The following is a 26713-nucleotide window of genomic DNA, read 5'->3' on the forward strand; positions in this document are numbered from 1 at the left end:
AACATGAAGCAGAAAAAAAGTGAAGCAGCCATCCCAAATCTCTGTATCCTGCTCAGACATCTAGTTTCTCCTTTTAACGTAATAAGAACCTCAACAACTAAGTTTTCACCTTGTACAGAAAAGCACAGAACACAGCATGAAACTCATACCTAAGAATAATGACCAGAAAGTATTTTTTTATTTCTGTTTCCATTAGAAACAGAAATACAAGGCTGTGTACTAATGGGTTTTTAAAACTCATCATTCAGTTCCTTTGAATGTCACATATGATAACTACCTGTCACTAGGATTATAAGTGAAAAGAGGCCCAAGGAACATCTTCCCATGGAACTGAAAAAAGGGGACAAAGCATCCCTTCATTAAGGCTTGTTTATAATTACCCCAAAAGCAGTACTACCTGATAGTTGTTAAATGTCTGTATGAGGTGACTGATTGTACCAGTCTTATCCCAAAACATCCAACAGGAAACTATGCATAATAGTTGAGCAGTCCTGCAAGCTGATTTGTCAAACAAAGAACAGAAATGGACTAAGTGCAAATAAACCAACAACGAGTGAATAATCTGTTCAGATAAAAGGAGGCAGCACCTTACCACTACTGCTGTCGGCAGGGCCACTACCTCCCCTGAAAATATTCCATGGACTAGACTTAGTTTCCAAGACAGCAGGCAGCAAAGCAAGGCTACACTGGACAGGGCTGGGGGAAAAAAATGTGACTATAAATTAAATAAGAGGGTGGGGGGGGGGGGGAGAAATCAGACATTTCTTAATGCAGTATTTTGTTTGATAACAGTTTCATAATATGCAAGGGCTTTTATGTGCACACAAATCGACTTCACAGAAAAAAAAATGGGTGTGCAGATAACCTTCCTATGCTACAAATAAAACTGTCAGACTAAGAAGTCATTTTATTACGAGCTCCAAACAGGAGGCAGGGAAGACAAAGTGCTTTCTGGTGATCTGGTTTGTAAAGCAGCTTTCTAAAATATGATCCATCTTTCTCTGTTGTAGCTACAGTAGCTTTTGTGCTTCTGATGCAAGACTAACACAAACTACCTCTAAAAAAACGTGGTCAGAAAGTTCATAGTACTGGATGGTCTCTAACAGATGACATGGGCTTGCTGAAAATGGGGGAGATCTTTCTGGAAGGGATCTCATAGCTCCTTTTATGCAGGCGGATGACAGAGCAATCTATTTTAAAATGAGCACTGCAGTAGTTAAAATTGCATGTCCATTGCTGTCTAAAGACTAAAAGCAGCTTTGGATGTTCCCCTGCTTCTCTGATAGCTTGCTCAGTGAATACAAAGAATATGCAAGAAATCAGACCTATAAGAACATAAAAAAAAAAAAAAAGAATGAACAATTACACACTTCATATGTTTTTTACACATATGCATGAGAGGTGTCATTCTGATAACATCAAAGAACCAGAAATAGTTAAAACAAGGTAAAGTAACTGAAGCCATGTGCACTTCTCACTATGGTAAGAAAAGTGCTCATCATTTTCTGAAGAATTCTAGCAGAAAATGATTGTACTAGCTCATGAAGACAGAGCTTCATCTTCATTCATCTGTAGTCCATAATTTCTGGTAAGTCCAGAAGGCAATTAATGCAAATTGGATGGATTGTTTTCACCACACAGATGTGACAACAAGCCTTTAGAAAGTTCAGCCCTCAGAGGAAACTATCTGCTAAGAGTATGAAGAAATGTCACTTTCTGTATTTTCCTATAGAAAACAGTCTGGAGCCCTGAATGACAGAAAACTAAGCTTGCAGAAAACCTGGGAAATCCAGAAGGTAGAAACTGATCAAAATCTGAATTTGGAATGCCCCTGAATTTTATATGGTATCTTATCATATTAATGAGAAAAGTTTATCATTTTAGTCAATTTCACTAAACTTCTGAAAAGAAAAATGGGCACTAAACAAATCTACACAGTCTTCCCTCACTGTTCCAAATATTGTGGCAGTTCTGTCTCAGGTTTCACTGCACTGTTAACAGAGCAATCACATTTTTCCCTGCCTTCATGGTGTAAAGTCTGATACCTCTTCACCTTGCAGAGTTAGAAACAGAATCTTTATACAAAGTGAAGATTCATTGCTGCCCACTGGAGTTGATCTTTGAGCTATAGATTTCCTGAGAAAATCTTCCCAAGAAATTTCAGTGTAAAGTTGTAACATTGCTGCATGAAAGAAGATATTTTAGGAATTTGATTCATTTTATTGTTATCAGAACACTATTCAATTCAACAGCTTTAAAGAACTTTTTGCACAATCAACTGAAATATTCTTGGCAATGTCTTAAATAACATACACAAATCCAAGAAATAAAGGTGTAGTTTTACTTAGAAACACTAACATTTTACAGTGTAAATACTGTATCTCCATGACCTAAACCTGGCAAGTGAATGTGCAAGTGCTCATTTTTAGTCTGGCAGCATATATAAAGAAAAGTTGCTCAAACATGGGGACGAATATAAAAATAACTTTGTTTTTCCTGCTCTTTTTCCTTAAACCAACCTCACCTGATTCATTAGATATCACCATCAGTTCTGGTGATTTTTAAGACCTTAGAAGTGGTTACTGGAACATAATGAAATAATTCTTGCTAGCTGCAACAACACTATTACGCCACAGCCAAATCTAGTATACAAACTACAGAAACTCAGCAGAGTGTGTGCAGTGTGGTGGCATGACTACATACTTGGTTCACATTTACAGCTTGCAATGACAACATGATATATATAATATATATTTTTATATATATATGTGTGTGTATTTATATATATATATATATATATATATATATATATATATAAAATTCCCTGTTTAATTATGAAATGATTCATAATTTTGCCAAGGGATATTTATCATAGTATCTCCATTGGTTCTTTGAAAGTAAATCCATTTGTGTAGGTGGTCCCTGAAGCATCTCAGTTAATCTTGAAAACTAAAAGACACATTGAGATGACACAGAACTGTTTCATAAAGGTTAAACTTGAATAGCAGAAAGCAATATTACCATGATGTGAATGTATGGCTTGATGCTGCTGTGACAGCTGCACCAAGAAGCACCTTCTCTCACAAGTACTCAGCAGGACTACTTGTAGAATGAGATGGTAGTTAGCTTGATCAAGAGTAAATAATAGTTGGGCTTATTAACCATCTTGTGTGCTGGGAAAAAAGACTTTCCAAGGTCTACAGGAGCTCAGGATATTGAGATTTCACCCCACATGTATTGCGTGGCATAAGATTACATTTCTGCTACTGTGGAAGTAAGCTTGTCTATAGGAGAACACCACAAGTACTGTGGACACATTATGTCTTCCCACACGAATCAGGCAGGGAAGTACTGAAAGCGTTTCAATGACTGAGCCATAAGAGAGTTCATTTGGTGTTATTTTTTGGTGAGTATCACAAGACTTAGTTATTCAGAAAAAGAGACATCTCTCTTCTGCCAAAAACTACTGACACAACATAAGCCATACAGTAAAATATACATCCATGAATAGACTGTACAACAAGGCAACGTAATTAAAAAAAACCCCAATGAGTCTAAATGTATTTGTGTACATTTAAATAACTAAAAATAAAAGTTGTAACCAAAAAAATCCCAATTAAAAAAAAATCTTCATATTAACAAATTGTTCTAAAGCTTAAATGACAAACATACTTCACCTTACAATCTGCTTCTTACCCATTATGTTTACTGGCAGCTTTCTAATTATTAATTGGCAAAGATAATCCTTGTTAAAAACCACTTGCTGGTTGTAAATAAAGCGCAGATAAGTAATGTGTTGTATAAGTTACAATCTCTAGAAACAAGTGAATACTCCAGCTGAACCGAACAGAGTAAGTTGAACATCTCATAGTGCTTCAAGCTGCTCATGGACTTGGGAAAAATAATTCAGTTCATACTTTTAAGCTTCTTTTCCTACAAGAAAGAAAACTTGAGACGTGGATATTTTTGCATAATTTCTTAGCATGGACCAGGTCTATGCCTGTGTTAATAATCACTGGCACACAACATGAGAACAGACACTGGAACAGTACTCTGGCATTATGCTAAGAAGCTTTGTGTTCATGAAGATGAGGTCATTTGCACAAAATGTGAAATGAAATCAGGATCTTTACTGATCACTAATGAATCTACAGCACTGGAACTGTGTTTTTGTTCCTCTTGTCAAATTTCAAATGAGATAACATCCTCACTGTATAAATGTGTCATGCATGTTTTATCTACATACTGTATTTTTCATTTTTTTGAAGTCCATTAGAAAATACTGTCTTGTGGTGAAAAAGAGTTGGCATGATGCATTGCAAGGGTAATGTATTTTAGCAGTTGGTGAAGCAATTTACATGCAGCTATTTTGAAATCCCTCCACAGAAAACATACTACTGCATTTATTTAGTAGAAAATGAAGACCAGCACAGCAACTGGTAATTGAGGAAACTCTTAAAACTGAAATCTATATTATCTTTTTCTGCAAGTTATATTTTGTTTTCTGTTCAATACTTCTAAGAATGAGATTATGGGTATAAATAGAGTAAGAAAAAAGTTTAAATTGCCAGTTCCATCTATTATTCCTCTCTTCCCCATACAGGCATAAAATGAACATGTGGAAAGACTTCCTGAAGAGTCTCGAAAAACCTAGAAGCAGAAAGCATCTTATTTCCTTTGCTCCATAAAGTAAAGAGTGATATAGGAGGCAATAAAATGTGTGGTTTTGTTTTTGTTTTGTTTTTTTTACGATGCTGATGATGCTGGGTTCTTTGCAGGACAATAGAAAAGTAACCAAGGTGACTATGGACTTGATATTGATCAGTTTGATGATCATATCAAGACAGGCCTTGCATGAAATTAAACTCACTTTGACCCTCTTGTATTTCCCTCTCTTTTCTTCTGCAAAGTACAAATATTTAATAATTTATAGCAATGAAAGGTGCACAGCTGAAGTACATTTAAATTACAGTTAAAAGAACAACAGTGAGAAATGCCAGGTTAATTATGTTTTCTTCACATTCATTTCAGTGAATTATTCTTCAAATTATATTCTTCAAATATGTTTACAGATCATACATATTGTCTGCTTTATTTTTTGTTTTCCTTTTAGAATATTTTTATGGAAGTACTGAAAAAGGCAAGCTCCATTTTTGCATTTTCTGTTACAGAGGCCAAGTATGTCTTATTTGTGTGATTCAAACAGTTAGAAATGAGAAATGGCAGAAAATGCTCATTATGAAACCTCAAAACCTTTGCAAAGCAACCTATGAAAGATGCATTCAATGGTATGCTGGCCTGAAGAAAACCAGTTTTTGTCTCTTGAAACCATTTGTCCAAACTTACCACTTTTATTACCAGGAGTGAATTAGTAAATACTCTGTGCACTATTTTGCATCCCTTTCCATACTGCTCATTAGTCCCATTCTCTTTCATAAAGTTTGAAAGACTCAACTTTTCTCAGTAGCATCTAGATTTTACAGATTCAGGTTTTTTTCTCAAGCACTTGAGAAAATTCACCACTGACTGAATCTTACTGCAGCAGGGAAGAATCAGACTAGAGAAATACAAAAACTTTTACCAAGTGTCATTAAGAAAAAATCAAACAGGACTACATAAAGTCACCTCTACAGATGCAAAGTCACTTGGCAAATTTGGTTTATACAAAAAGAGATTCAGAGAGGAGGAAAGAGACAGGCTAAACCATGTCTATGAGCTTAGTTCAATTAAGTATCTGCCAAAGTGCAGGGCACATATACCTTAACAAACCTGGATTGAAAGAATTATGAGTCCGTCTTCCAACAAAGCAGAACAGTCACTCCTTTTCAAAACACTCCAAATGCAGATTATCTCTGCCTGAACTTACGTGGCAGAGGAGTTTGGACACTAGCTTTAAGTCTTTCACATGCTTCTGGTACCTGATTAAATGCAACTCCAGAAGGGACAGATAGGCTGACAGTTAGTAAACGTGGTGGGGAGAGTGAACTACACTCCAAAGCCTGTTACCACTGGCATCAGGAAAGAAACAGAATAAATGTTGCTTATCTGAAAATACAGATGTCTTGCACCATTTTGACATTCTTCTTACAGATTCACTGCCACCTAGAATACTCCTTCCTGCCTTGTCATCTTCAGCTGCCTATTTTTTTTAAACTTCGTCCTCTGTGTGCAATAAACCTGTAAGATTGGGGTTTCTTTGTTTTTTTTGTTTTTGTTTTTTAAAATCCTTGTATTAACAGAGTAAAACTATAAAATCATCTGTAGCTATGTCGCTTTTGGAACACTACATTTCTCATACAAGGACAGTCTAGAAAAGCAACTGAAATGAACTAAACATATGAATTCACAGTTGACTAAACAGAGTGTATGTTCTTATGTAGAATTCAAGTAGCCTGATTTCAATTACCATTTTACTTCACTTTCAGAATGAATTTAAAGAAAAAAAGAAAAAACACATTCTTGGTTTCCAGCCATCAATCACGGAATCACTCTGTTATTCTCCCTGTTCTGCTGTTTTTCTTCCTATCCCGTAAAATGAACAACTGGTACCTTAAACTTTATTTCCCAACATACGAATTTTACCATAAAAACAGTAACTATAACTCGTCTCAAAGGATATGAGATATTGAGAGTCATCATAAATTTTCTTTTTATTCAAGTTGTGTTTTAGATCACCAGCACCTCATTCAAATATGTTAGAATAATTAAAAAATATCAGTAAGAACATTAAATAACAAGTTAATCTGCATATCTTTCCCAGAGATTCTTTCTGCATAAACAACTTCCACTGGATCCTGTTGACTGCTCTCTTGAATTGTATTGCTAAAGCTCATTTAATCTCGCCAATCAAATATGTTTTTGTCAGTGTGGTTTTTTCTTCTCTTTTCTCAACTACATCTGAATTTAGGGAATGGGCAAAGATGAGAAAGAATATTTAAAGCTAAGAGTGCTCTCCAGCCTGATGATACTAAAAACAAATGAAGTTCAAAATCAGCTCTTTTCTGTTTTCCATAACTCAGTATTTTGCCTACTTGCTGCTGCCAGCTCTGAAGTTTGGATCAGTATACAATAAGAAACAAAGGTTCTGCCAAGGTCAGTCTGTAGTTTCACAGTCTGCCAGGAAGAACTTCAGCATTCCTCCCCATGCTTTAAAAACAACTCCTTGCTCCTCCTCCCTGCCCCCAAAACCACCACCACCTGCACCTCCCACTGGTTACACGTAACATCATTCTCCTCTTTGAAGATACAAGCATCAAGACATTGCTTCAGCAGCACTTACTGAGTTGAAAGCAGAGAACAATCTACTGGAAAAGTCATCTTTAAGTTGCAGCAGTTAATTCTGCTGACTTCATTAAAACCATCCTTAAAAAAAATAGTGGTCTCTGTTTCTATGAAGACCTTGACCATTAGAGAACTTGCCCTACACTTCCACCCCTTTATCAGACTTCCTGTGCAAGACCATTAAAGCAGTTACCGAAAGATGCTGGGGCTTTGTTTCTCAACCCTTGCTGGCCTCACTCACCAGCCCCAGGGCAGCCAGCATACTACTGTCAGAGCAGGCCCAGAGTATCAATGGATACTTCGCCACTGAGTTCTGTGTTTGCAGGATTGCATCCAATGTGCCGACTGGAAAGACTTACTCTCTATTGAACTTGTCATGTTTACCATAAACTGAACTTGAAGAGTGGGAGATGCCCGCTAACTTCAGAAAACCCCCAAACTTCTCCTGAAATATGTGAAAAGGATGTGCATATGAGATATTCAAGTTAAAATCTCCTATGCCCAGTACGAATCAGGAACTTACCTCAGTCTATTCTATCACAGGTAGCGGTCATGAGGACCAAACTGTCGCTTGCCCTAGGACTGCTTATCCTAGCCTGTATCGGTCTCTCCTGCCTCTGAACTTTCCCAGGCCTCCACAGACCTGAACTTAAAGGCACCTGAACCCTATAAACAATTCACACTTAAACTACTGGCTGCGATCAGGTACCGCAGGAACATGAGTCGTCATCTTTCATACCCCGTGAAAGCCAGAAGACAAGGGACTGTTCAGGGTAGTTTTCTTCTTGCTCTTTGCAGTTTTATACTTCAAAGTTCTCTTTCAATTACTGCTGCAGATGTGACCACGTCGACTGCACTGCTGCCTGAATCAGGATGGTCACTGTCCCTCCCTGTCCAGCCTTTGCATCCTCTTCCACGTTGGGATGAGGGAAAGAATCTCTCTTCCAGCAGACCTCAGCCTTCTGTAGGGCCCTACAAGACTTTTCAGCACAAGCACAAGCCCTTTTATAGACATCTTGAGTTTATTCACAGTAGAGTTTTTTCTTTTTCCAGTTATCTTGGACATTTTAAAATTAGTTTTCCACACAACGTTGTAAAAACAACTGCCATACTTCAAGAATGATGACAACAGGTTTGATTGACACAGATAAACACAAAGATTTACTACTACTTACTTCAGAGCTCTCAAACACTTGTAAACTGTTTGAAGCACAAAATGTGGCACGCTCAAATTTATGACAGTACAATATGCAAGAGTAAAAAATCTTCACTGATACTTCTGTAGAACAAATTATTTGCAGGACCTATTCATAGTTATCCTACAGTCTTGAAACATATAGTTTTTTTCCAAACTCAGACTGTTAACATCTCAATAGAGATTTCTTTCAGCCTAAAGTGAACTACTCTGGACCTGGTTTACTGTACATTGTACCTCCTTACAGTTGCATTTACCTGCAGCAAAAAGCTATCCTTCTCTCAGAGATGAAGTATTTGACTTTTAGATTTTAGGCAAGCAGTATGTAAATAAATGCTTATGGAATGGAAAAACCAAAGTTAGGGATTGTCCATGTTCCCCACCCTCCCAATAGAATACATCAAATAATTCTCCATATGTCTATAATTACTTCCATTATTTTCAAAATAGATATCTCAGTCATTCCTCTAAGGAAGAAAGGCATTTGTACAGTTTTACTCAACTTTTACATTAACTTTACATTTATGTTAACATTACATACTACAAACGTTTTCTAAAACTAAAGAAGGAGAATCAACGTGTGTCTATTTCAGTAGGAATTTTGCACAAAAGAAAGAATGTACTCTGCAGATACTAGTCACCATAATACTACTTCAGGCTATGAACTTTGTGTTTTTAAATACATTATGTACTCAATCTTCTCCCCTTTACTGTATAGTTTATACTCTGGATGTGCTCAGTTTCAAGTCCTGTACAAAGCACAATACCATATTACACTGGAGCATTTCTTTTTTTTTTTTAGTTGGGTCTTGTTGATATTATTTTTACCTATTTCCAAATGATACAGTATACAAAACAACAAACATGAAAGCATATAGTACCTGCAGCATAACACTATGGAGAGAGATTAGTCGGATAATGTTTCTAGTTACTTAATAGCACCTTTTTTTTTTTTTTAAATCAGGTTATGGTAATAAGACCCCTTTGTTTTGCTTATGGGAAACTTAAGAATCAAGGTAAACTTACTTGATGTAATAGGGCACTTTGTTATGTGAAACAGATCTCTGCCATGGAAACTGTACTGAAGCTGAGGAAATAAACAGAAGGCAATTATTAGAAAACACCTGTCAAATAGAAAAGATTTGTTCCTTTTGTATCAATCATTGTTCCTTTTGTACAATTAACACAGTTACAATAAATTAAGTGGGAACAACTATAATTTCCAAGACAAGCTTACAGTAATTAGAAAATCAGCAAGAGAAAACAAAGGCAATATATCAAGATGATTTTAGCCATATATTTGATGCCAAGGTAGAAATAAAACAAAAGGTGGTGATTCTACTCTGAAGAAGGATAATAAATTCTGAACAAGTGAGCTATCCATCCAGAGCACACTGAGACACCGATTTTCATAAAAGTCTCCACTACTGTAACTAAATCCTGGCAAAAAAACAAAAAAGAAAAATATCTACATTATTATTAGTTACAGCTCTTAGCTCCTATTTGCAACTCAAATTAATATTGATTAACACTGTACAACAGGAAAAAAAAGCATTAAAACCTGTCTTTGTACTCCTTGCTGAACAGCAGCAATCTTTGTAGGATTTATGAAAGTCTGATATATCAACAGATATCATCCATAACACCAGAAAGCCTTCTATATACTGAGATACAAAAGGCACAAAGTTGTACACCACAATACAGCTGTGCTTATCTAAAGAAGTCAAGAGATGCAAGAGGAAGAAATGTTCAGGCCTACAGGAGAGCTGGTGCACAACTTAAAAGACAGTATTTACTGAAGGACGGTAGGTTCATATACATCCTACAGGACATTATCAAACTGATACTGCTTAATTAGGGTTTTAACATAGAAGAAAACTCACTTCACTAGATTCACTGCAGAAGCGAGTTTGAAAGAATATATAGGAAGAATTGATCAGGATGAACTTACACTAAACACGTATGCCAACACTTCCACAATAGAGTGCCTGCTCTGAGTGACTAACTCCCCTATCCAAATACCTAAAAAAAATGAGATGCAACTTTCATCCACATTGCACTTTGCAATTAAAGACACTCTTGATTATCTAACTTTCTGCAAGCATTATCCACTTTTGAGCTTATCCCTCTCTGAGGGATTGATCTGAGAGTAACTCTCTCATTCACCCTCCAAAACCTTTCACGCTGCCACGCGCACTTACAAGCAGTGCAAGCGAGCATAAGCTGGTACTGTTGCAAAGATAGGCAGTCTCATCCTCTTCCCAGACGGCTGTCCAACCTTACGTGGACCTCAAAGTTTGATGGTTTATAGTTTAAGAAGCACTAGATTAACCTACTGAAAAACAGATTACTGTGAAGTATATTTGGTAAGCTACATGAACCAAGTAAAAAACATTATTCATTAGAAAAAAATAAATGCCATTTACAATAAGAATTAGTTATTTACTTAGTAAGTAAAAAACCATTTAATGACTAAAAGCTAAAATACAGGCAGTAAACTAAAAAGACAGTCTCTCAGGTATTCATAATGCTGAAGACAGACATGAAAATCAAGCAAATAGGTGGAGGAGGACATCAGCTCTGCAGTTTCATTCTTTACTGCTGCAATTTGGCATCTATGGCTGCTGAGGTACTACTACACTAATTATGTCAGCTAACTAAGATGAAAAATCTGGCCACAGTTTATTTGGACTTGACTTATTTTCTATGAGAGACTATAAGATATTCTGCACTGACAGAGATATGAACTAAACAACCTAATAAATTTATGTCAAATGTTAATTATTATGAATCAAGTGATACTATATTTCTTTGGAGAAACCTTTCTAAAACATCGCCAGTTTTCTGTGCAGCATGAACCCCTGCAAAATGAAATTCCCATTCTTCTTTAAAATCAGTTTCTTGATGAAAACTGAACAGTGTAGCTATTGATTCTGGCACTCACTAGGAGTGCTGCAGATATTAGTAAAAGGCTAGATGTCATTCAGAGATGCTTTGAACAGGGCATTTGAAGGCATTTGGTGGTATTCGTTTGCTATGTTGCTTCCTAACCTCTTTTAATTACACAATCCAGACTGGCTTGTCTCCCAGAGCATTAAACTGGCATTTTTTTAATGGTGCCAAAGGTGTCTCTATATACTCGTATTGACAACTTATTACGTAGCTGTACTTTCCAGGTCAAGGTTACAGGTTTGAGACTGGAAGTGCTACAAACCTACAGTAGCAACACTACACTTCAAATCAGGCTTATATAGCAAAAAAACCCAAACAAACAAAAAAAATGTATTTTTGAAGTTTTTGGTTTGTTCTGTCAATTTAAACAGGGGCGTCTTTGAGAATTGTTTCGCATAAGATCTGCGATATTTTAAATTTTACACCGCACCTCATTCACGTTGTTCACCCAGAAACTGCTTGTCAATTTGAAATAAGAATACTATTGCCACATAACTCAAGAAGAAATCAAGATTTACTTAATGTGTTAAATTATATTAGCTATTTAGCTAACACAGTACATATGGTGCTTTAATATATCTGGGACAAAGCTGCTCATTTTTATGTTCATTTTTCGTAACTCTTGAAATTGTTTTATCATTATTATTGAAGCATTCAGTTAAAAACTGGAGAGCTGCCTGGGTTAACACCATGTATCATAAACTTTAATGATGGCAGTTGGGCTAGAAGGTCAGAAAATCAACATGGATCTTGATACCACAATCTATCTATCTGTAATGAATAAGTCAAAATGAGAATAAGAGAGTTAAGCATCTGTTTTTGCCCTCTCCTAGGAATACTTGGAGATCACAGGCTTACTTCTCTAAGAATTCCACAAAAAAGAAAAAGATTGAAGAATTCGTCTCAAGAAGTGATGCAAGTGTGCTTTTCTTCCCCTTCACTTGAAGTTCTAGGAATGTACAACATGAAGCCTGCCTTTTAATAATGCTCTAGTCTGCAAAAATCCAGATAGCTCTTCTCCTGTGCAATCCCAGTAAGTATGGAAGAGAAAGCTGAAGACAAAGAGATATAGTTATGAACATGAAAGGACTAAAATGGCCATCAGTCAGACCTTGCTGCAAACAACGACAAAGAACAAAACAAGAAAGCAACCAGCAGTACAATCATAACTCTGGGAGACAGTAGGGTAATCCCTGGGGAAGCACACCAATGAGGACTTCAGTGAAGCTATAAAGACTGAGGATGAACCACCTCCACAGAAACAGGGAGGCAAATAACAATGAGGAAAAGGAACTTTTTGTGCTCCAGCAAGAGTGGAACCTGGAGGGCAATCAGTAAAGGGGATGCAGTGTTTGAGATATGACTGCACCCAAAGCTTTCTCAAACATATCAATTCATTCAAAGAACTTACTGGAAAGAAAGTGCTGCGACGCAGGCCCAAAATCTCTGTGTGCCTCCTGTAGCTGTTTAAGGCGATCCTCTACAGATACCTACACATAAACACATATACATAAAATTTACATCACATTTACTTTGTAACAACAGGGCCACAATAATAAAAGTAGTGGTTTACATTCATTTTGGTTAAATAAAGTAAGGTTGACTTTGTGTCACTTATTTACCATCCAGCCATTCAAGGCTACTTTTTTATTTTTTGCTTGACAGAAGTATCTTGCAGTGTTCTTGTACAAGTAGTGCAGATCAATAATGAACTGGTGACTACAGCTGACCACTGAAATTTCTGACTCCCTCCCAACCCTTCCCTTGTCCAAATTTCTATAGTCAGCAGGTCTCACTTTGATTGTATTGATCTCACAGCTGCCTTTCCAACATAGAATGATTTTGGAAGACACTGCTTCACTGGCTGATGTGACTTCCTTCTGTTTACTGATTAAAACTTCACTAGAACATGCAGGGGTTTGGTTGCTTAATTAACTCTCTTTAAGGAAATAAATTCCAATATCAAATTATATTAAAGAGAGGGAAGAACAGATATGACCCATTAATAATTTTGTTTCTCAGGAGAGACTGATTCAAAACTACTAGCCCAGAAGCTGACACTTGAGTTTTGTAAATTCTGTTCTACCACTCTCAGCTAGAGAGGCAAATGATCCTCCAGCCTTCCCCCAATTCTTTCCAACACTTCACATTCCCCTTCGGAGCCAAGGAAAAAAAAATACACAGAAGTTGATTCAGAATAAATATTTACTACAAAAAGGGGAGTGAGAAAGTGAAAAGATTACTAAATGAATGTAAATGGCTTTATTAAATCATTCAGTATGAAAGTGTAAATGAGTTTTAACTGCAACCAGACACATTTCAATTTACCTTTCTCAGACCATTTAAGCACCAATAATCATAACCAAGCAATATGAATTTTGCTTATACCAGCCCCTCTTCTGTTTTATAATGCTAAATATGCTATTGCTCACATCTTGTTACAACTCTACTAATACTTAAGTCATTTTGAGTAAAATTCCCTGCAGAAACTGAATAGTCAAGAACAAAATAAACCAACTTCCACAGGGGTTGGAAACAACAGAAATATGCAGGCTAGTTTTCAGTAACAATGATTTATGGAGTAAAAATACTGCTATAAGACTGCATAAAAAAGCATGCGGCAAAAATCCCTGCTAGTCTCCAGAGATTAATGCAGTCTCTTGAGTGAGTAAACTGCTGAGACAGTTGAAAAGGAAAGCTATCGGTCGAGACAGTGCAGGAAAGACAGCTCCCTTTGTTGCTTTTGTACCACCAGAGTAACACCTTGAAGAGAGAAATAATGGAAACATGGTAATAGTATATCTTTTAAGAGAACAGAAAGGTAAGAGAGGAGAATTCCTGCCACCCACCCCAACCACATGCATTCAGAAGCATACCTGTAAAAGCTTCCACCGCATGTTAAGATCATCTAATTGACGAGACATCTTTAATGATGGATAAAGGTCAAGCGGGGACAGCTGACTGGACAAATCATTCACTGTTTTAACTTTCAAGTTGATGGGAGCAATTTCTTCTCTAAAAGCCTACAAGATAAGCATACATTTATGCTTGACAGTCATCTCCTGAGCAGCAATAAAGCCAAACTCAACTCAACATAGTGGTGACTAATGTGGCAGCTTATGCTAACAACTGTATGCAACTCCAAGCCTTCCAGCAAAGAAAGGCCATTTACTTCAGTATTCGTATTAACTACTTCACACCCATCTTTGGAGTCAGAGACAGTATGAAAATTACCCAACCGCCCACATCCAAATTATGCCTTTAAACCAGAGTACTACAATTTAAATAAGGTATTTAGTGCTGCCATATGGCTTCAGAGTCTTTCTATCCAAGCAGAAATACACAACGCCGTATTAGGAGCTTTAGTAGTACAATCTCTGTCTAGCACTCTTAAAACAAAATGTACTTAATAGGAGTAACCACAGTTTTCCACTACAAAGCAGCTGACAAAAATTCAATTTAAAAACTATTGCTGAAATAGAAAAGCATGAAGAAATGTATCTTCTAAGGAAAAGGAGTACAATATTTTACCTAATTAGAATTGTGCAGTTAAAACTATTATGACGATTAAAAAGAAGAAAAAAAGGTTTATTGAATCAAATGGAGCTAAACAGTATTAAAAACAAAATTGATGTAGTTTGAGTTACAGTTGAAAACATGCATCAGATGTCTTTCTTGCTGTGAGCAGTTAATTGTTCGGTTCTATAAATGGCTTGACTAAACACTAAGAAACAAGCCAAAAACAACTAGAAAAAGGTTTTTCTTTGGATAATTCAATTATTTACCTCCCATCAAACTCTCTCTAATCAGGCCCAGTAACCTCCTGGTAAGAAAGAAGCAGTTGGCTTCTGGAAAGCCAGCAGGTCCCTATTACTTTAGCAGATGATTCAGTTTTTCCACAACAATGAAAATCCAAAAGACTTTGCTTTACTCTCCTTTACAGAAAGGCCATTAAGATATGACAAATTGCTTCCTAACATGAGAACAAAAAGCTATTCAGCATCAACATGTTAGCACTTTCTTTAATATCTATATTAAAATGTAAGAAGGGGAGGAAGAGACACATTACTCAAATCAACAGCAGACTGGACATAAATCAGCTTTGACTGCCTTCGGTTTAAAGATTTTAGATTCCATTAAGTCTGAAAGTAGCAACAAAATTTGGAGAATGAGGATGCTTACAGAGATATATGCGAATTAACGCAGTCCTAAGTGTTAATTTAATACACTGAATCCATGGGCTATGTATGTATAATAGAGTATTTGCAGCAAAGTGTTTGCAACCCACAACCCTTCATCCTTCCACCACCAGCTTTCCATGCTGAAGTCATGGATGGTGAGGTACACTGACTGCAGGGTCTTCTATTATTTTGCCACATTCATTCACAGAATAGAATCATGGATGGCTGAGAGATACCAGGCTAATGTAAAAGCAAATAAAATTTTTCATTTATACAAGCTAAAATAGACAACACATGCAGTTTGTGAAAGCTAATGAACAGAAATTAAAGCTCTGAATATACCTCTGCACTACTCAAACTAGTTCTGAAAGTTTTTCTAAGAACAAAGCTGCCCAAGGTGGTTTAATGGATCTGACAGCTCATCACTACAATAAACACAGGGGAACCTGCTGGCATCTGCCTGGATGATAAACTGACTCAGCCCACTCACACTCCAGTGCTTAGGCAAAGCTTCAAACACACCCATGGCCTAGGTGTGGGTTAGACAGTTCTTCCTAGGTGGAAAACATTTAAATACACATACAATTTTTCATATATAATGAATGCTGTATGCCATACAAATCTGTAGCTGGCTAATCATGTGTTCTTATGCTGACACATGAATGCAACACAGCATTGGATTTTCTTTGAGACCAGAAACTGCACAGTGATAATAGGTTTAAGTGTGAACTGACCTCAACTCTAGACTTTAAAAACCACTGCACAGCAATCTTGTCCATAAATAAGGTAGGCACTGTATGAAAGAATTTAAGTATACATTGTATACATATTTCACAAGATTAGGTGCGACAGAATGGAGAGGTATGACTCTCACATAGGCTAAGTATTTCCCAGAAGTTCCACACTTACTGCAGTTTTCTCAATGTGATCCTGTAATGAATCTATAAGCAAGTCTCCCACAGGTTTCCAGCCATTCCTCACGTTTTCAGCCTCCTTCAAGTCAGCATCAAGGTCATCCATGGCACACTGCAAGTCTTTCAGTTTTTCTAATGCTTTGTCCACTTGCTTCTGCCAGATGTTGGCACTGGCATTTACGTTCTCCCATTTCTCTTTTACCTCTGAGGACTGCTTACGCATAGCTTTGGCAATCCTCAGGGCTTTTTCCTCAGGGGTCAACTCTGTGGAGGACAAAAAAAGTTTTGCCATTTATTTTTTATCTCATTCATGTTATAGTTGCACATTCAAGAAAGTTCGTATCTGATGAGTCCACAGTCAATTGTTAATTTATTTCAAATGGAACAGGGTAGCAGAAAGTCCACGTTGCTATAGATAAAGTAAACCTTAATTATTCTTAATGATAAAATACAGCTAGGTCAGCAGACAGAAAAATATTCCTGATTTCCGTGTGTTATGATATACACCAAACAAAGGCAGCTTATTGCTGTGTTTGTTACTTTGGAAAGGATAGGAGGAAGAAATAGAAGATCATTCTTCTCTACTGGAAGCTGCAATAGCAGTCTGGTGCCATTTCATGTAGAGAGGACAAAAATAGTGCTTTTTTCCTGGATCAGTACCACCCCCAGTTTTCTGGATCAGTTAATCACCATATTCCCAAAACGTCTCCTTTTCTACCCACTCGCAAAACCGAAGTGTGGCACTCTGAGTACCACATGGGGAGTAGTTCTGCAACTCCACATCCAGTTTTGTGTTAACACAAGTTTTAAAGTTTTAAAACAAGGCTGTTTAAACAGGTATTCCAAATCCAAAACTGTTTTATGAACCTGCTGACTGAAAAAGAGCTGAGCTTATGATGCTCTATTTCTCACTAATTTCAAGCTTAGGTGCTTAAATCAGGTATACCTGGAAAATCTCATTCACATCAGCGAAGACCAGCTGCCACTGAGTAAACAAAGCCAAAGTGGGTATGCACACAACCTCAAAACACAGCCATAGGTGAGGATACTAATTACTTCAGTAAGTTGCTTATATTTAAATCCCTATTCCCCAGTGAGCGTGGAGGACACTGGACAGCACTCCACGCTACAGACATGCTTCAGCCCTCTTTGACAACAAGCACTGAGTAAGGCAGCAGCTTCTCTCTTCTCTGCAACAGATGATTTTGGGACACCAATCAGGCAGTCTATCAGTAACACGACACGCTACCGGTGCCTTTCCTAGGTCTTTGAGACTGAAGACAACCTAGTCAGTCAGAAAGAAAAAAGAAAACCCTAGAAGATCCCCAGCAGGCCTTGCTGACTGATACTCAGGGTGGCCTTGGCAAAAAAAGTCACAGAGAGGCTCCTTCATTACAGAAGTGTCACTTCAGTAATGACAAACAAACAAAACCTGTCCCAGAGGATTCTCCTTCTACATAACAGTGTTTCTGCAAGCAGAGAAGAAAGCAGGGGAAATGTGATATAATGGATAAACCAGAGAATAAAGGAGGGGGAGAGACATAGCATATACTAGAACTAAGCCAAGTGGCCTTCTATTCATTCTTAAATTAAGTCCACAGAACTTTAGAAATGGTTTTTTACAGTATTTTTTGCGGTTAAAATTCACACATTGTCTATGAATAAATTATATACATAATACAAAAATTAAAGCATCACTTTTGTTAGAAGCCAAATGAGTCATACAACGTTCTTTATACTGATTTGTAGTCTTTAAAGCTATCACTATAACTGGCTGAACTTTGACTAGCTCACCTATGGAGGAAAAAAAAACCAACAGAAAAATAGAACAGGAAAATAGAAACTTTTTGCTTTTGGAAGGATAAGTGAGTGTCAAAGTAAAAAATATACTGTTGTGGTTACAAAAATTATATTACTATGCCTCTGATGATAAAACTATTGTTCCATAGTTCCCAATATTGGAAAATGCACTGGAAAGAGTTGATACAAAATAAATCATTAGAAATGCGTTCAGTTTTTAGTTGAGAAAGGCAGGTGCTCTTCTAGATGTAGAAGTAACATGAATTTATTTGGATAAAAACAATTTCTGTCAACCAATTCCACATGTTTAGTTTTTCTCAGCTTTTTCAAATCTTGTTAGCCATCATAGTCTTGATACATGTTAGACTACAAATATTAGCAGAGTTTTCAGCAACAGAATTCTGGAAGCAATCTGAGGAAAGAAAAAAAAAATACAATTCATACATATTTTATAGTTTAGTTGGAGGCACTACTTAATGACCAAGTGTTGCCTGAAAGCACAAAGCAACTTGTTAGGAAGTGAGTGAGTTAAGAGAAAAAGTTCCGCCTATGGTAACCAGATGAGAATGGGAGGCAAGGACCATCAACAAGAGTGAACACCACTGAGAACATACAGACAGATGCCTAGGCTGACGGTTGCAGAACATGTTTTAAGCTCTAGAATCAGAAAAGCTCTTTCAAAAAACTACTCATGTGCACTGTGCTCACTGAAGGTAGCCATGCTTGGGGATATCGCAGTGGCAAGAGGATGTTTCAGAAGAGGAATTTAGCAGGAACAGCTGCGACAAAAAGCTGTGATGTTTAACTGGATGCAGAGGGATGTAAATTATGTATGTAGTTCTGGAATACAGAGATATGTAAATAAACCACAATTTGTGACACTGACAGACCAGAGTGAAGATTAAGACCAAAGACAGGCTATGACAAATTGTGCCATGTCTCTTGAATTCTAGTAGTTCACAATACGATAAACTATACCACAGGACAAGACAGCTCTGGGATGATCTTTACCCTAAGCTTTGCAAAATTTTGCAGGTTTTGTAAAAAAGAAGAAAAATAAAGCTTAAATTGTAAAAAACCAAAAAGCTCTTACAGATAAAAACTATTGTTTTAGACAAAGAACAGCTACAAATTGCTTTCTTAGAGATATCAATGAAGTTATCACTGGAATTTATTTTGGAATTATTCAACTACAGTCCAGTGACAAAGGGACTGCAAATATTTTAGAAGCTCAAGTGTAGCGTACAGGCAAGTTACACCTAGTGGCAGTGTTCAGCGTATGGCAGAATGGACAATCAGGCCTCAGCACTAAAAGCTGCAGAACCCTAAATGAGGACTAAGACTGAAATTGTAAAGCTTTACACAGGGAAAAGCAATATTGACCTTCACATTATTTTTTTGTGTAAGTAAATGTTACACATATTAAAAACTGCAATCTGACAATTTTATCAAATGTCATGTACTTGCACCATCCTTTACCTGTTACCAAAACTATCAGCTTTGCATAAATGAGTAGCAAGTTAGAAGGCTTTAATAGTTCTAGACCAGATGATGAGCAGTCTCCTGACAAGGAGCATCTAAAACCTTTAGTAAGAGCTGAACATCTGCCTGCAAAACTTGGTTGGTTTTCTATAATGGTACTGACACATTAGACTCAGTGGGTGCTTCTCTCTCCATTAATGAGATAGAAGCAACGAAAATAAACAAACAAGTGGCTGTAGCAATAAGCAGGGACAGACAAGGGAAAGGATGACCTGATTTTACTTGTCTGGCCAGCTAAAACAAGGCAGCTCTTGACAGACTACTTACTTCTTTTGGAAGGGAAAACTGGGGTCAACTGGGGTTATGTAAGAATCCAAACAGAATGGAGAAGAAAACATGTATGTTCTTTTGAATTTGTGGAAAGATATTTGAAGACTTTGTCAAATCAGTGTCATTGTGCAAGGGCATCTGCTGCATATTTTATTTGAAAAATACTAATGCATTGTAAGATTGCTTTATTTTACAAAAGACTTGAGAATGCCTGTAAACATGCCTTAAAAAGACATTTACTGTGGAGCTAAAGCCAGAAAGACATTTTCACAAGCTATAAGACCATTCAGCATCTACTGTATTCACTTAAGAGATAAATGACTGCATGACTTCATATTTTCGGTCATGAGAACCCAACTTATTCATGAGCAACACATTATGCTTTTCAAGCAGAGATCACATTCACCATGATGTTGATTGCATAGGGTAGAACTATATACCTGGCTTCATAAAAAATGTCTTAACAGAAATAGTTTTCTCCTATGAGTTTGGAATTCTGTTCATCAGTCTGTCATTACACACACTGGCAGACACACACAGTTCCTTTATGCTGTGAAAAAAACACTACGTACTAGTCGTTGCTTTTTTGTCCCCACTTAGTGTGAAGTCTTCTGATTGATCAGCCTTCCTATTTTTTTTTTTTTTTAATGGCATTTATTACATTATCTCCACTTCAGCAGCTGCTCAGAAAGTAAGAAAAGCCTATATTCACTGGACCATCTGTTTACCATAGAGGAAAGATATTAACTGACCTTCGAGTCAGGGAGAAAAAGAAGAAAAAAAAGTACTGCTTCTGTAGAGCAACAACTTGATTTTAATAAGCACCTTTTGTCACAAAGTGATGAAAGCACTGAGTTTTCCCATGACTTTAGCTGAGAGTTTTCCCCCCTGCCATGGGAAGAAAACTTTCATGACTGAACTTCACCACATGTAGTTTCTTTACATGCTTACATATATGGAGAACACTTACCCTGGAAAGTTAAGGAAGAAGAAAATTCTTCTTGTTTAAGAATTTATTTCAGATGAATTAAGCTAGTCTTGGCTCTAGCAGTTTTGATTTTAAAGCAGCTTTCTTTGATCCCTATGTTATGACCTGAGTTTGTGATCTCTATCTGTGTTGCCATAATAAAGCTAATTTCCTTTATTTTTACTACATTCTTAATAAAGCGTACTAGAACTGGAGCTGATGTAATGCCTCCTCCTTCTCTAATTATGTCAAACATTTTCTCTTCCTTGGTTCAATGAATCTTTGTGGCAAAAAACAATGGATGAAATGACACTGTAATCATTACATACAGTTTCTGAGCATTTAAGCAGGCAAAATTGTCAAACTGTCATATTGTCAAACTTGTTGGCAGAAGAATCAAAAGTACTATTATCATCGCATAAGGAAGTCTTCAGCATCACTCCAATGAAAGTATTCTCTGAGTTTTTAACAACCCCAGCAGAAAACTTACTTATGACAAAGTATTAAAGGAATAGGAAGTTTAAAGAACAAGCAACAACTGGTTATTTTGGAAATGTAAAAATTAGTCAGCACCCAACCATGCAAGCAACCATGCAACATTCCGGTATGTCACCACCTTCTTCTACTTCAAATATCTACTGCATGTGCAGTCAAAATAAACAAGAAGTACAGTCTATCTAGGTTTTCTTTTATCAAAACAGAGAAAATGAAATCAGAAATGAGAGAAATATAATTAAATCAAGAGTGAAGGAGGGGAGTCTCTGCAGGATAAAAGACGAATTACTTCTAATCTGTACAAGACAACATAGCAAAAGCAGAGAAAACGAATACCCAAAGCTGTTAACTTCACATAGGTATTTCTGGAAAGAGTTTGGAGTAAGGTCTCAAAAAAACCCCCCCTAAAATAAAAAAAAACCCTAGCAAATATATATATATATATATATCCCTTAAATAATGGTCATTGAGATTTCCCAGTGGGCACTGATGGGAAGGATGCAAAATGATGGCTGAAATAAAGAGAAAATACCTTCTGGTTAGAAGAGATAATTAAGCCTTCCCATACCATCTATCCTGAGAAAGCTAAAGAGTACAGCAACCTTGAGAACAGCTTATTTTTCAGTACAACCAGTGTAATTCATCAGTATAATCAAAACACACACTTTTCAGCAAAAACTAGCTGCCATTTTCTTATAAATGGTATGATTCAAAGCAAGATCATAACATTTTTGCACAGTGGAAGTCTGACGCTAGTGTTGCTCCAGGACTATAAAGCAGGTATAAATTCAGTTTTAGTCTGGGCCTGCCACAAAACAAGGAAAAAAAAACATTGAAGAAAACAGTAGTGTTATAGAATCACCAAGCTACTATGTCTTCTTCCAATTCCTGTTGAAGTGAGAGTATTAATGAAGACAGGCTTACCATCATCATTGTCTTCTACTTGCTCTAGGCAACCAAGGAAGCAACTCTATGTTCCTCTTCAAAGCACTGCAGCTGCAGATTGTAAGAGGCCTTCTATTCTTTCAAAGACCAGTAAAGGTTGGGTTGTTTTTTCTCTTTTTTTTTGTTTTTTGTTTTTTTTGGCACAGCACTTATGGCAGGTAGACTGAAGAAAGACTGAAGGAAATAGATGCACAACCCCTAACTGCATTTCAAAGAAAACCAAAACAATCTATCTTACTGCAAAACAAAACAAAAATAGAAAATGAAAAGCCACGGAGAACAACAGATAGTGCTCCTTAGCTTGATGATGTCCTTTAAAGCACTGGATTTTAAGAAAACACCCATATTCTGAACTTTTTTGAATTGCTCACCAACCTTCTAAGCAAGTTTCCTCAGCATGTCTTCTCCTCTGTATACTTTATATTGTTTAATAACTCGGCAGTTTCCAATTTGGTATATTGAAGCTCATTTACACTGTCATTTAGCTATGTTTGTTTCAGAATTTAAGAAAGGAATTTTCTTTCCAATAAGGTCCTAACCCTTGATGCCCATCAGTCAGTTGCGCTGTTAGTAACATAACAGAGACTTCTCACATACAAGGCTATGATGGTTTCTGCAGTCTTTAAAGCAAGGCAACAGTTAAAGTTTAAAAACGTGGCTTCCACCTGGGAAGCATCCAGTATTTCAAATAAAACAAGGCCATAACATAGCGCATGGGTCAAGGACGAATACTACTCTGGTTACATCCTGAGGTCCTCATGTTTAAGAAAGACAATAATAAAATTAACCACTATGCCTTCAAGCTGAATGTATTTCCAAGGTTCAGCTGTTCGAAGTTCAGGCTTAACACTCCTTTAAGTCTGCACTCCACGCCACCCAGAAATGGTAACAATTTCCTTGAACTTTACTGATATGACTTCAGGCAGGCAACCATGTAGACACCACAGTAAGAATTTCAGGACTCTACTAGAGAAAGGGTTTTACGTAGATGAAACTTCAATGGTGACTAACAGATCCAGTTGAAAGAGAAAGGGATATTTAGTCAGTTTGGGCTTATCTCATGGATAGCTGCATCTTTCTCCAGTTTTCACTTTTTGAGAGTTTCTTTCAAAAAAAAAAAAAAAAAATCACAAGTGAACGAGCTCTGAAACTGTAACAAAGGCCAAGATGTTCAGCAGAGTGTAACTGATTTAGGAGGACAACTCTACTGACTTTCAGTGGCCTATATGCTGTTCTCTTAAGCACTTCCCTCTAATCTTCATACTCACAGATTTCATACTCAGTCCAGGTGAGTAGCAGAAAATAAAGAATTATTCCAGTAGTGTGCAATAGCTACGTGGACTCACAAAGGTGGCTGGGAATGGAAATGCAGCCTTATATATGTATATTAGAAAAAGGTAAATTGCCTGTTTCTGTAAGTTCCTCCTTGCTATGTAAAATTTTTGTCAGAGAATGTATCTGAATGTGTTCAATAAGAAAAAAAGAGGTTCCACCTTTATTTATGCCTGATACAGGAGACTATGCTGTGTTTCTGCTAGCTTAAATGAAGTACATGCATGTAATTCACTGATACACATTAATATATTTCTTGTGACACATATGTGATTTATGAGGTTTTCTGCACTTACGAATAAAAGGAGATAACAGACATTGAACACAATTTTAAATGATACATTTGTCACAACCATCTTCACTAACAAATAACAGTTTTCAAGTCTAGGAATCTGATTGCCTTAACAAGACTAGAAGCTACTAAAGCACATCAGTAATATTGCAGACTCCTGGAAATATCCACTACTTCAGTGGGAATCAATCTAGTGGCCTAATCTGCTGGGATGTTAATTTATGTTATCTTCTAAAAAAATTAGCTCCACTCCCTCACCACATCAATGGAATTTTAAGGACAGAATTTCAGTAAAGCTATATCATTGATCTGTTGAACCCTAGGGATAGAAAATATTATTTCTGGCTTCTTTTGTGTTTCCTGTGGCCTCTAAATTCACCAACAGCTCAGGGATCTGAGAAGGCAACTGTAGCTATGCCACAGATCTAAAGATGTTCAAGCAGCTAATTATAATTCTCTAAGTTTTCTACTATACCACAGACAAATCACAACAAAGCTAAAAACGTGAACATTTCCAATTTCCCTATCCTGTTCATCTCTAAAATTCATCAGCTGGCCTAGTGGTTTATCAGTCAGCTCCATTTAGTTGAAGTTCAAAGGCAAGAAAAGGGTAGAGCATGTTTTTGGTGATGGGGCTTCCTAAGGAAATACGAGGCGGGGGAAGGAGGGCAGGGGATCAGAAGAGGAGACAGATGAGGCATAAAATTAACTCCAAAGGAAGTTTCTTGGACACCAAGGGACAGTATTTGAAGGTGCCTATTACTATATGGTACAGTAGAGGGCTAACACAGGAAAGAAGATGAAACCAAAGCTACCTATGACCTGAATTAACTTCTTCACTAACTTCAATTAGTTCACAAGAACGTTACAAGCAGTAATAGGCTATAATAAGGCATCCTGTAACAAATATCATACTCTGTCCTCTTGGGACATAACGAAGTGCCCCTACACAAAAGTTCTTAAAATAGGTCTTGTATGACCAAGTTCAAAACTAATTCTCATCAATATTCTCCTAATTCTCTCTCACTCCTTGCCCTGTAGCAACAATGTAATTTCCTGGCATGAAAAAAATATAGGTCAAAAATGGGCAAGGGCAAGAGGAAGGAGGTAAAGAAAAAGGAAGGTGATTCAGAATCAGCAAGTAAGTGTATCAATCAGGGACCAAACATGGGGGTTTCTCCACTGCCAATCTCCTTGGAATAAGGAGAAAATTAAGATGTTGAGTACTTTATGCCTAGACAGAATTATTTTTTACATAACAGCCCAAGTGCAAATTAGGTGAAATCAGACAATTGATACAAAGACTAAGTTACAGTATGATTCAGTCTAATTTGTAGTGTGTGCTTTACAAAGGAGAAGAAAAAGCTGTCTGAAAAGATATGATATGATCTATTTTTCAATATTATGAATAGGTATGGGATGTTCTAGTAAGGTAATGCTTTCTTCAATTAAGTAGTGATTGTGTACTTCAGAGGGATGTGAAGAGATTACTCAGATTGTCTTAATTTATTACAGTGTATATGAGACTGAATTCATGCTGCACTAGAATCATGTGGCAGGATTTCACCATTATTTTGAAGACTCTGTAGAGAGAGACTGATAGATGTTGCAAGAAGCACGAGACATTTAATTCAACATACCCTTAATTCTTGCAAAACAGGCAACAAAGCAACAGCACTATTCGTGCTTTTGCGTATCTTAAGGAACTGAATAAAAGGCTGGATGCTTTTCACACTTTCTTCTCTTTGGAGTAGCTAACCTGCCATCTAAACACCCTTGCCTTTACACAAGGTAAAAAACTAATTCCAAGAAACGGTGCTTTTTCAATTACTGTAACTATGATTTCTAAAAATAAAAGTTTTTGTTGTTTGTAATATAGAAGCAGCCAAAACCATCTGTTTAGATCATCATCTTACAGTGATGTTTACTGCACAAGATTATCTGAAAAAAGAAAAAGACCGTCAGTTAACAATCTAAAACAAGATTCTTTCACCCTGAGTAACGTTGAGAGTACTTCACTGAAGTTAATGGAGCTAATTATATTTACAGCTAGTGCCAAGAATACCAGTGATTGACAGGCTGACAGAAAAAAAAAAAATTAGACATTTTCAAAAGCAAACGTAAGCCCACCCCCACAGCTCTTGCTGAAAATGGTTAACCAGAAGAAAAAAAACGTGCATTTCTGGATATCTTCAAAAGCAGAGAAGCATCTTTCTGGAGATCAGTGGCATTACTTGCCACAGAACACTCTACTAGACTCAGTACTGGGTGAAATTTAACTCTTATGACACATAAGAGATTAGAGTAGATGGTTCCATGAGACTTTTTGGCCTGAAAGTCTGTTAATCTACAACAGGTGCTATACTGCTCAAAACAAGAACGCCTAGTGTAGAACCAGGACATATGGAAATATGCGCCTGCAGAAGGAAGAGGAAAATAAACCTAATGCACATCTATGAAGCTTCCCAGTCTGATTGCATCGAATTGGTTTTGAAATATGAGGAGGGGACAGGAGATACTCATATATCACTTGCAGACCATCTGCCT

The 26713-nt window shown here is 36.9% G+C and overlaps 1 protein-coding gene across 9 annotated transcripts in view; it reads right to left on the reverse strand.

Annotated features, from left to right (window-relative positions):
- The window catches only part of UTRN (utrophin), a 391474-nt gene that overhangs the window by 72419 nt on the left and 292342 nt on the right, over positions 1–26713 (reverse strand). For all 9 annotated transcript variants that reach the window (XM_026109804.2, XM_064509199.1, XM_026109805.2 and 6 more), the window contains 4 exons: positions 16519–16787; positions 14305–14451; positions 12840–12918; positions 9503–9563 (listed from right to left, as the gene is read on the reverse strand). In XM_026109804.2, the coding sequence (XP_025965589.1) occupies positions 9503–9563; positions 12840–12918; positions 14305–14451; positions 16519–16787 (556 nt within the window). The remainder of the gene's footprint in view (positions 1–9502; positions 9564–12839; positions 12919–14304; positions 14452–16518; positions 16788–26713) is intronic.

This window comes from Dromaius novaehollandiae, chromosome 3 (genome assembly GCF_036370855.1).
Source record: "Dromaius novaehollandiae isolate bDroNov1 chromosome 3, bDroNov1.hap1, whole genome shotgun sequence".
Lineage (NCBI taxonomy): Eukaryota > Metazoa > Chordata > Aves > Casuariiformes > Dromaiidae > Dromaius > Dromaius novaehollandiae.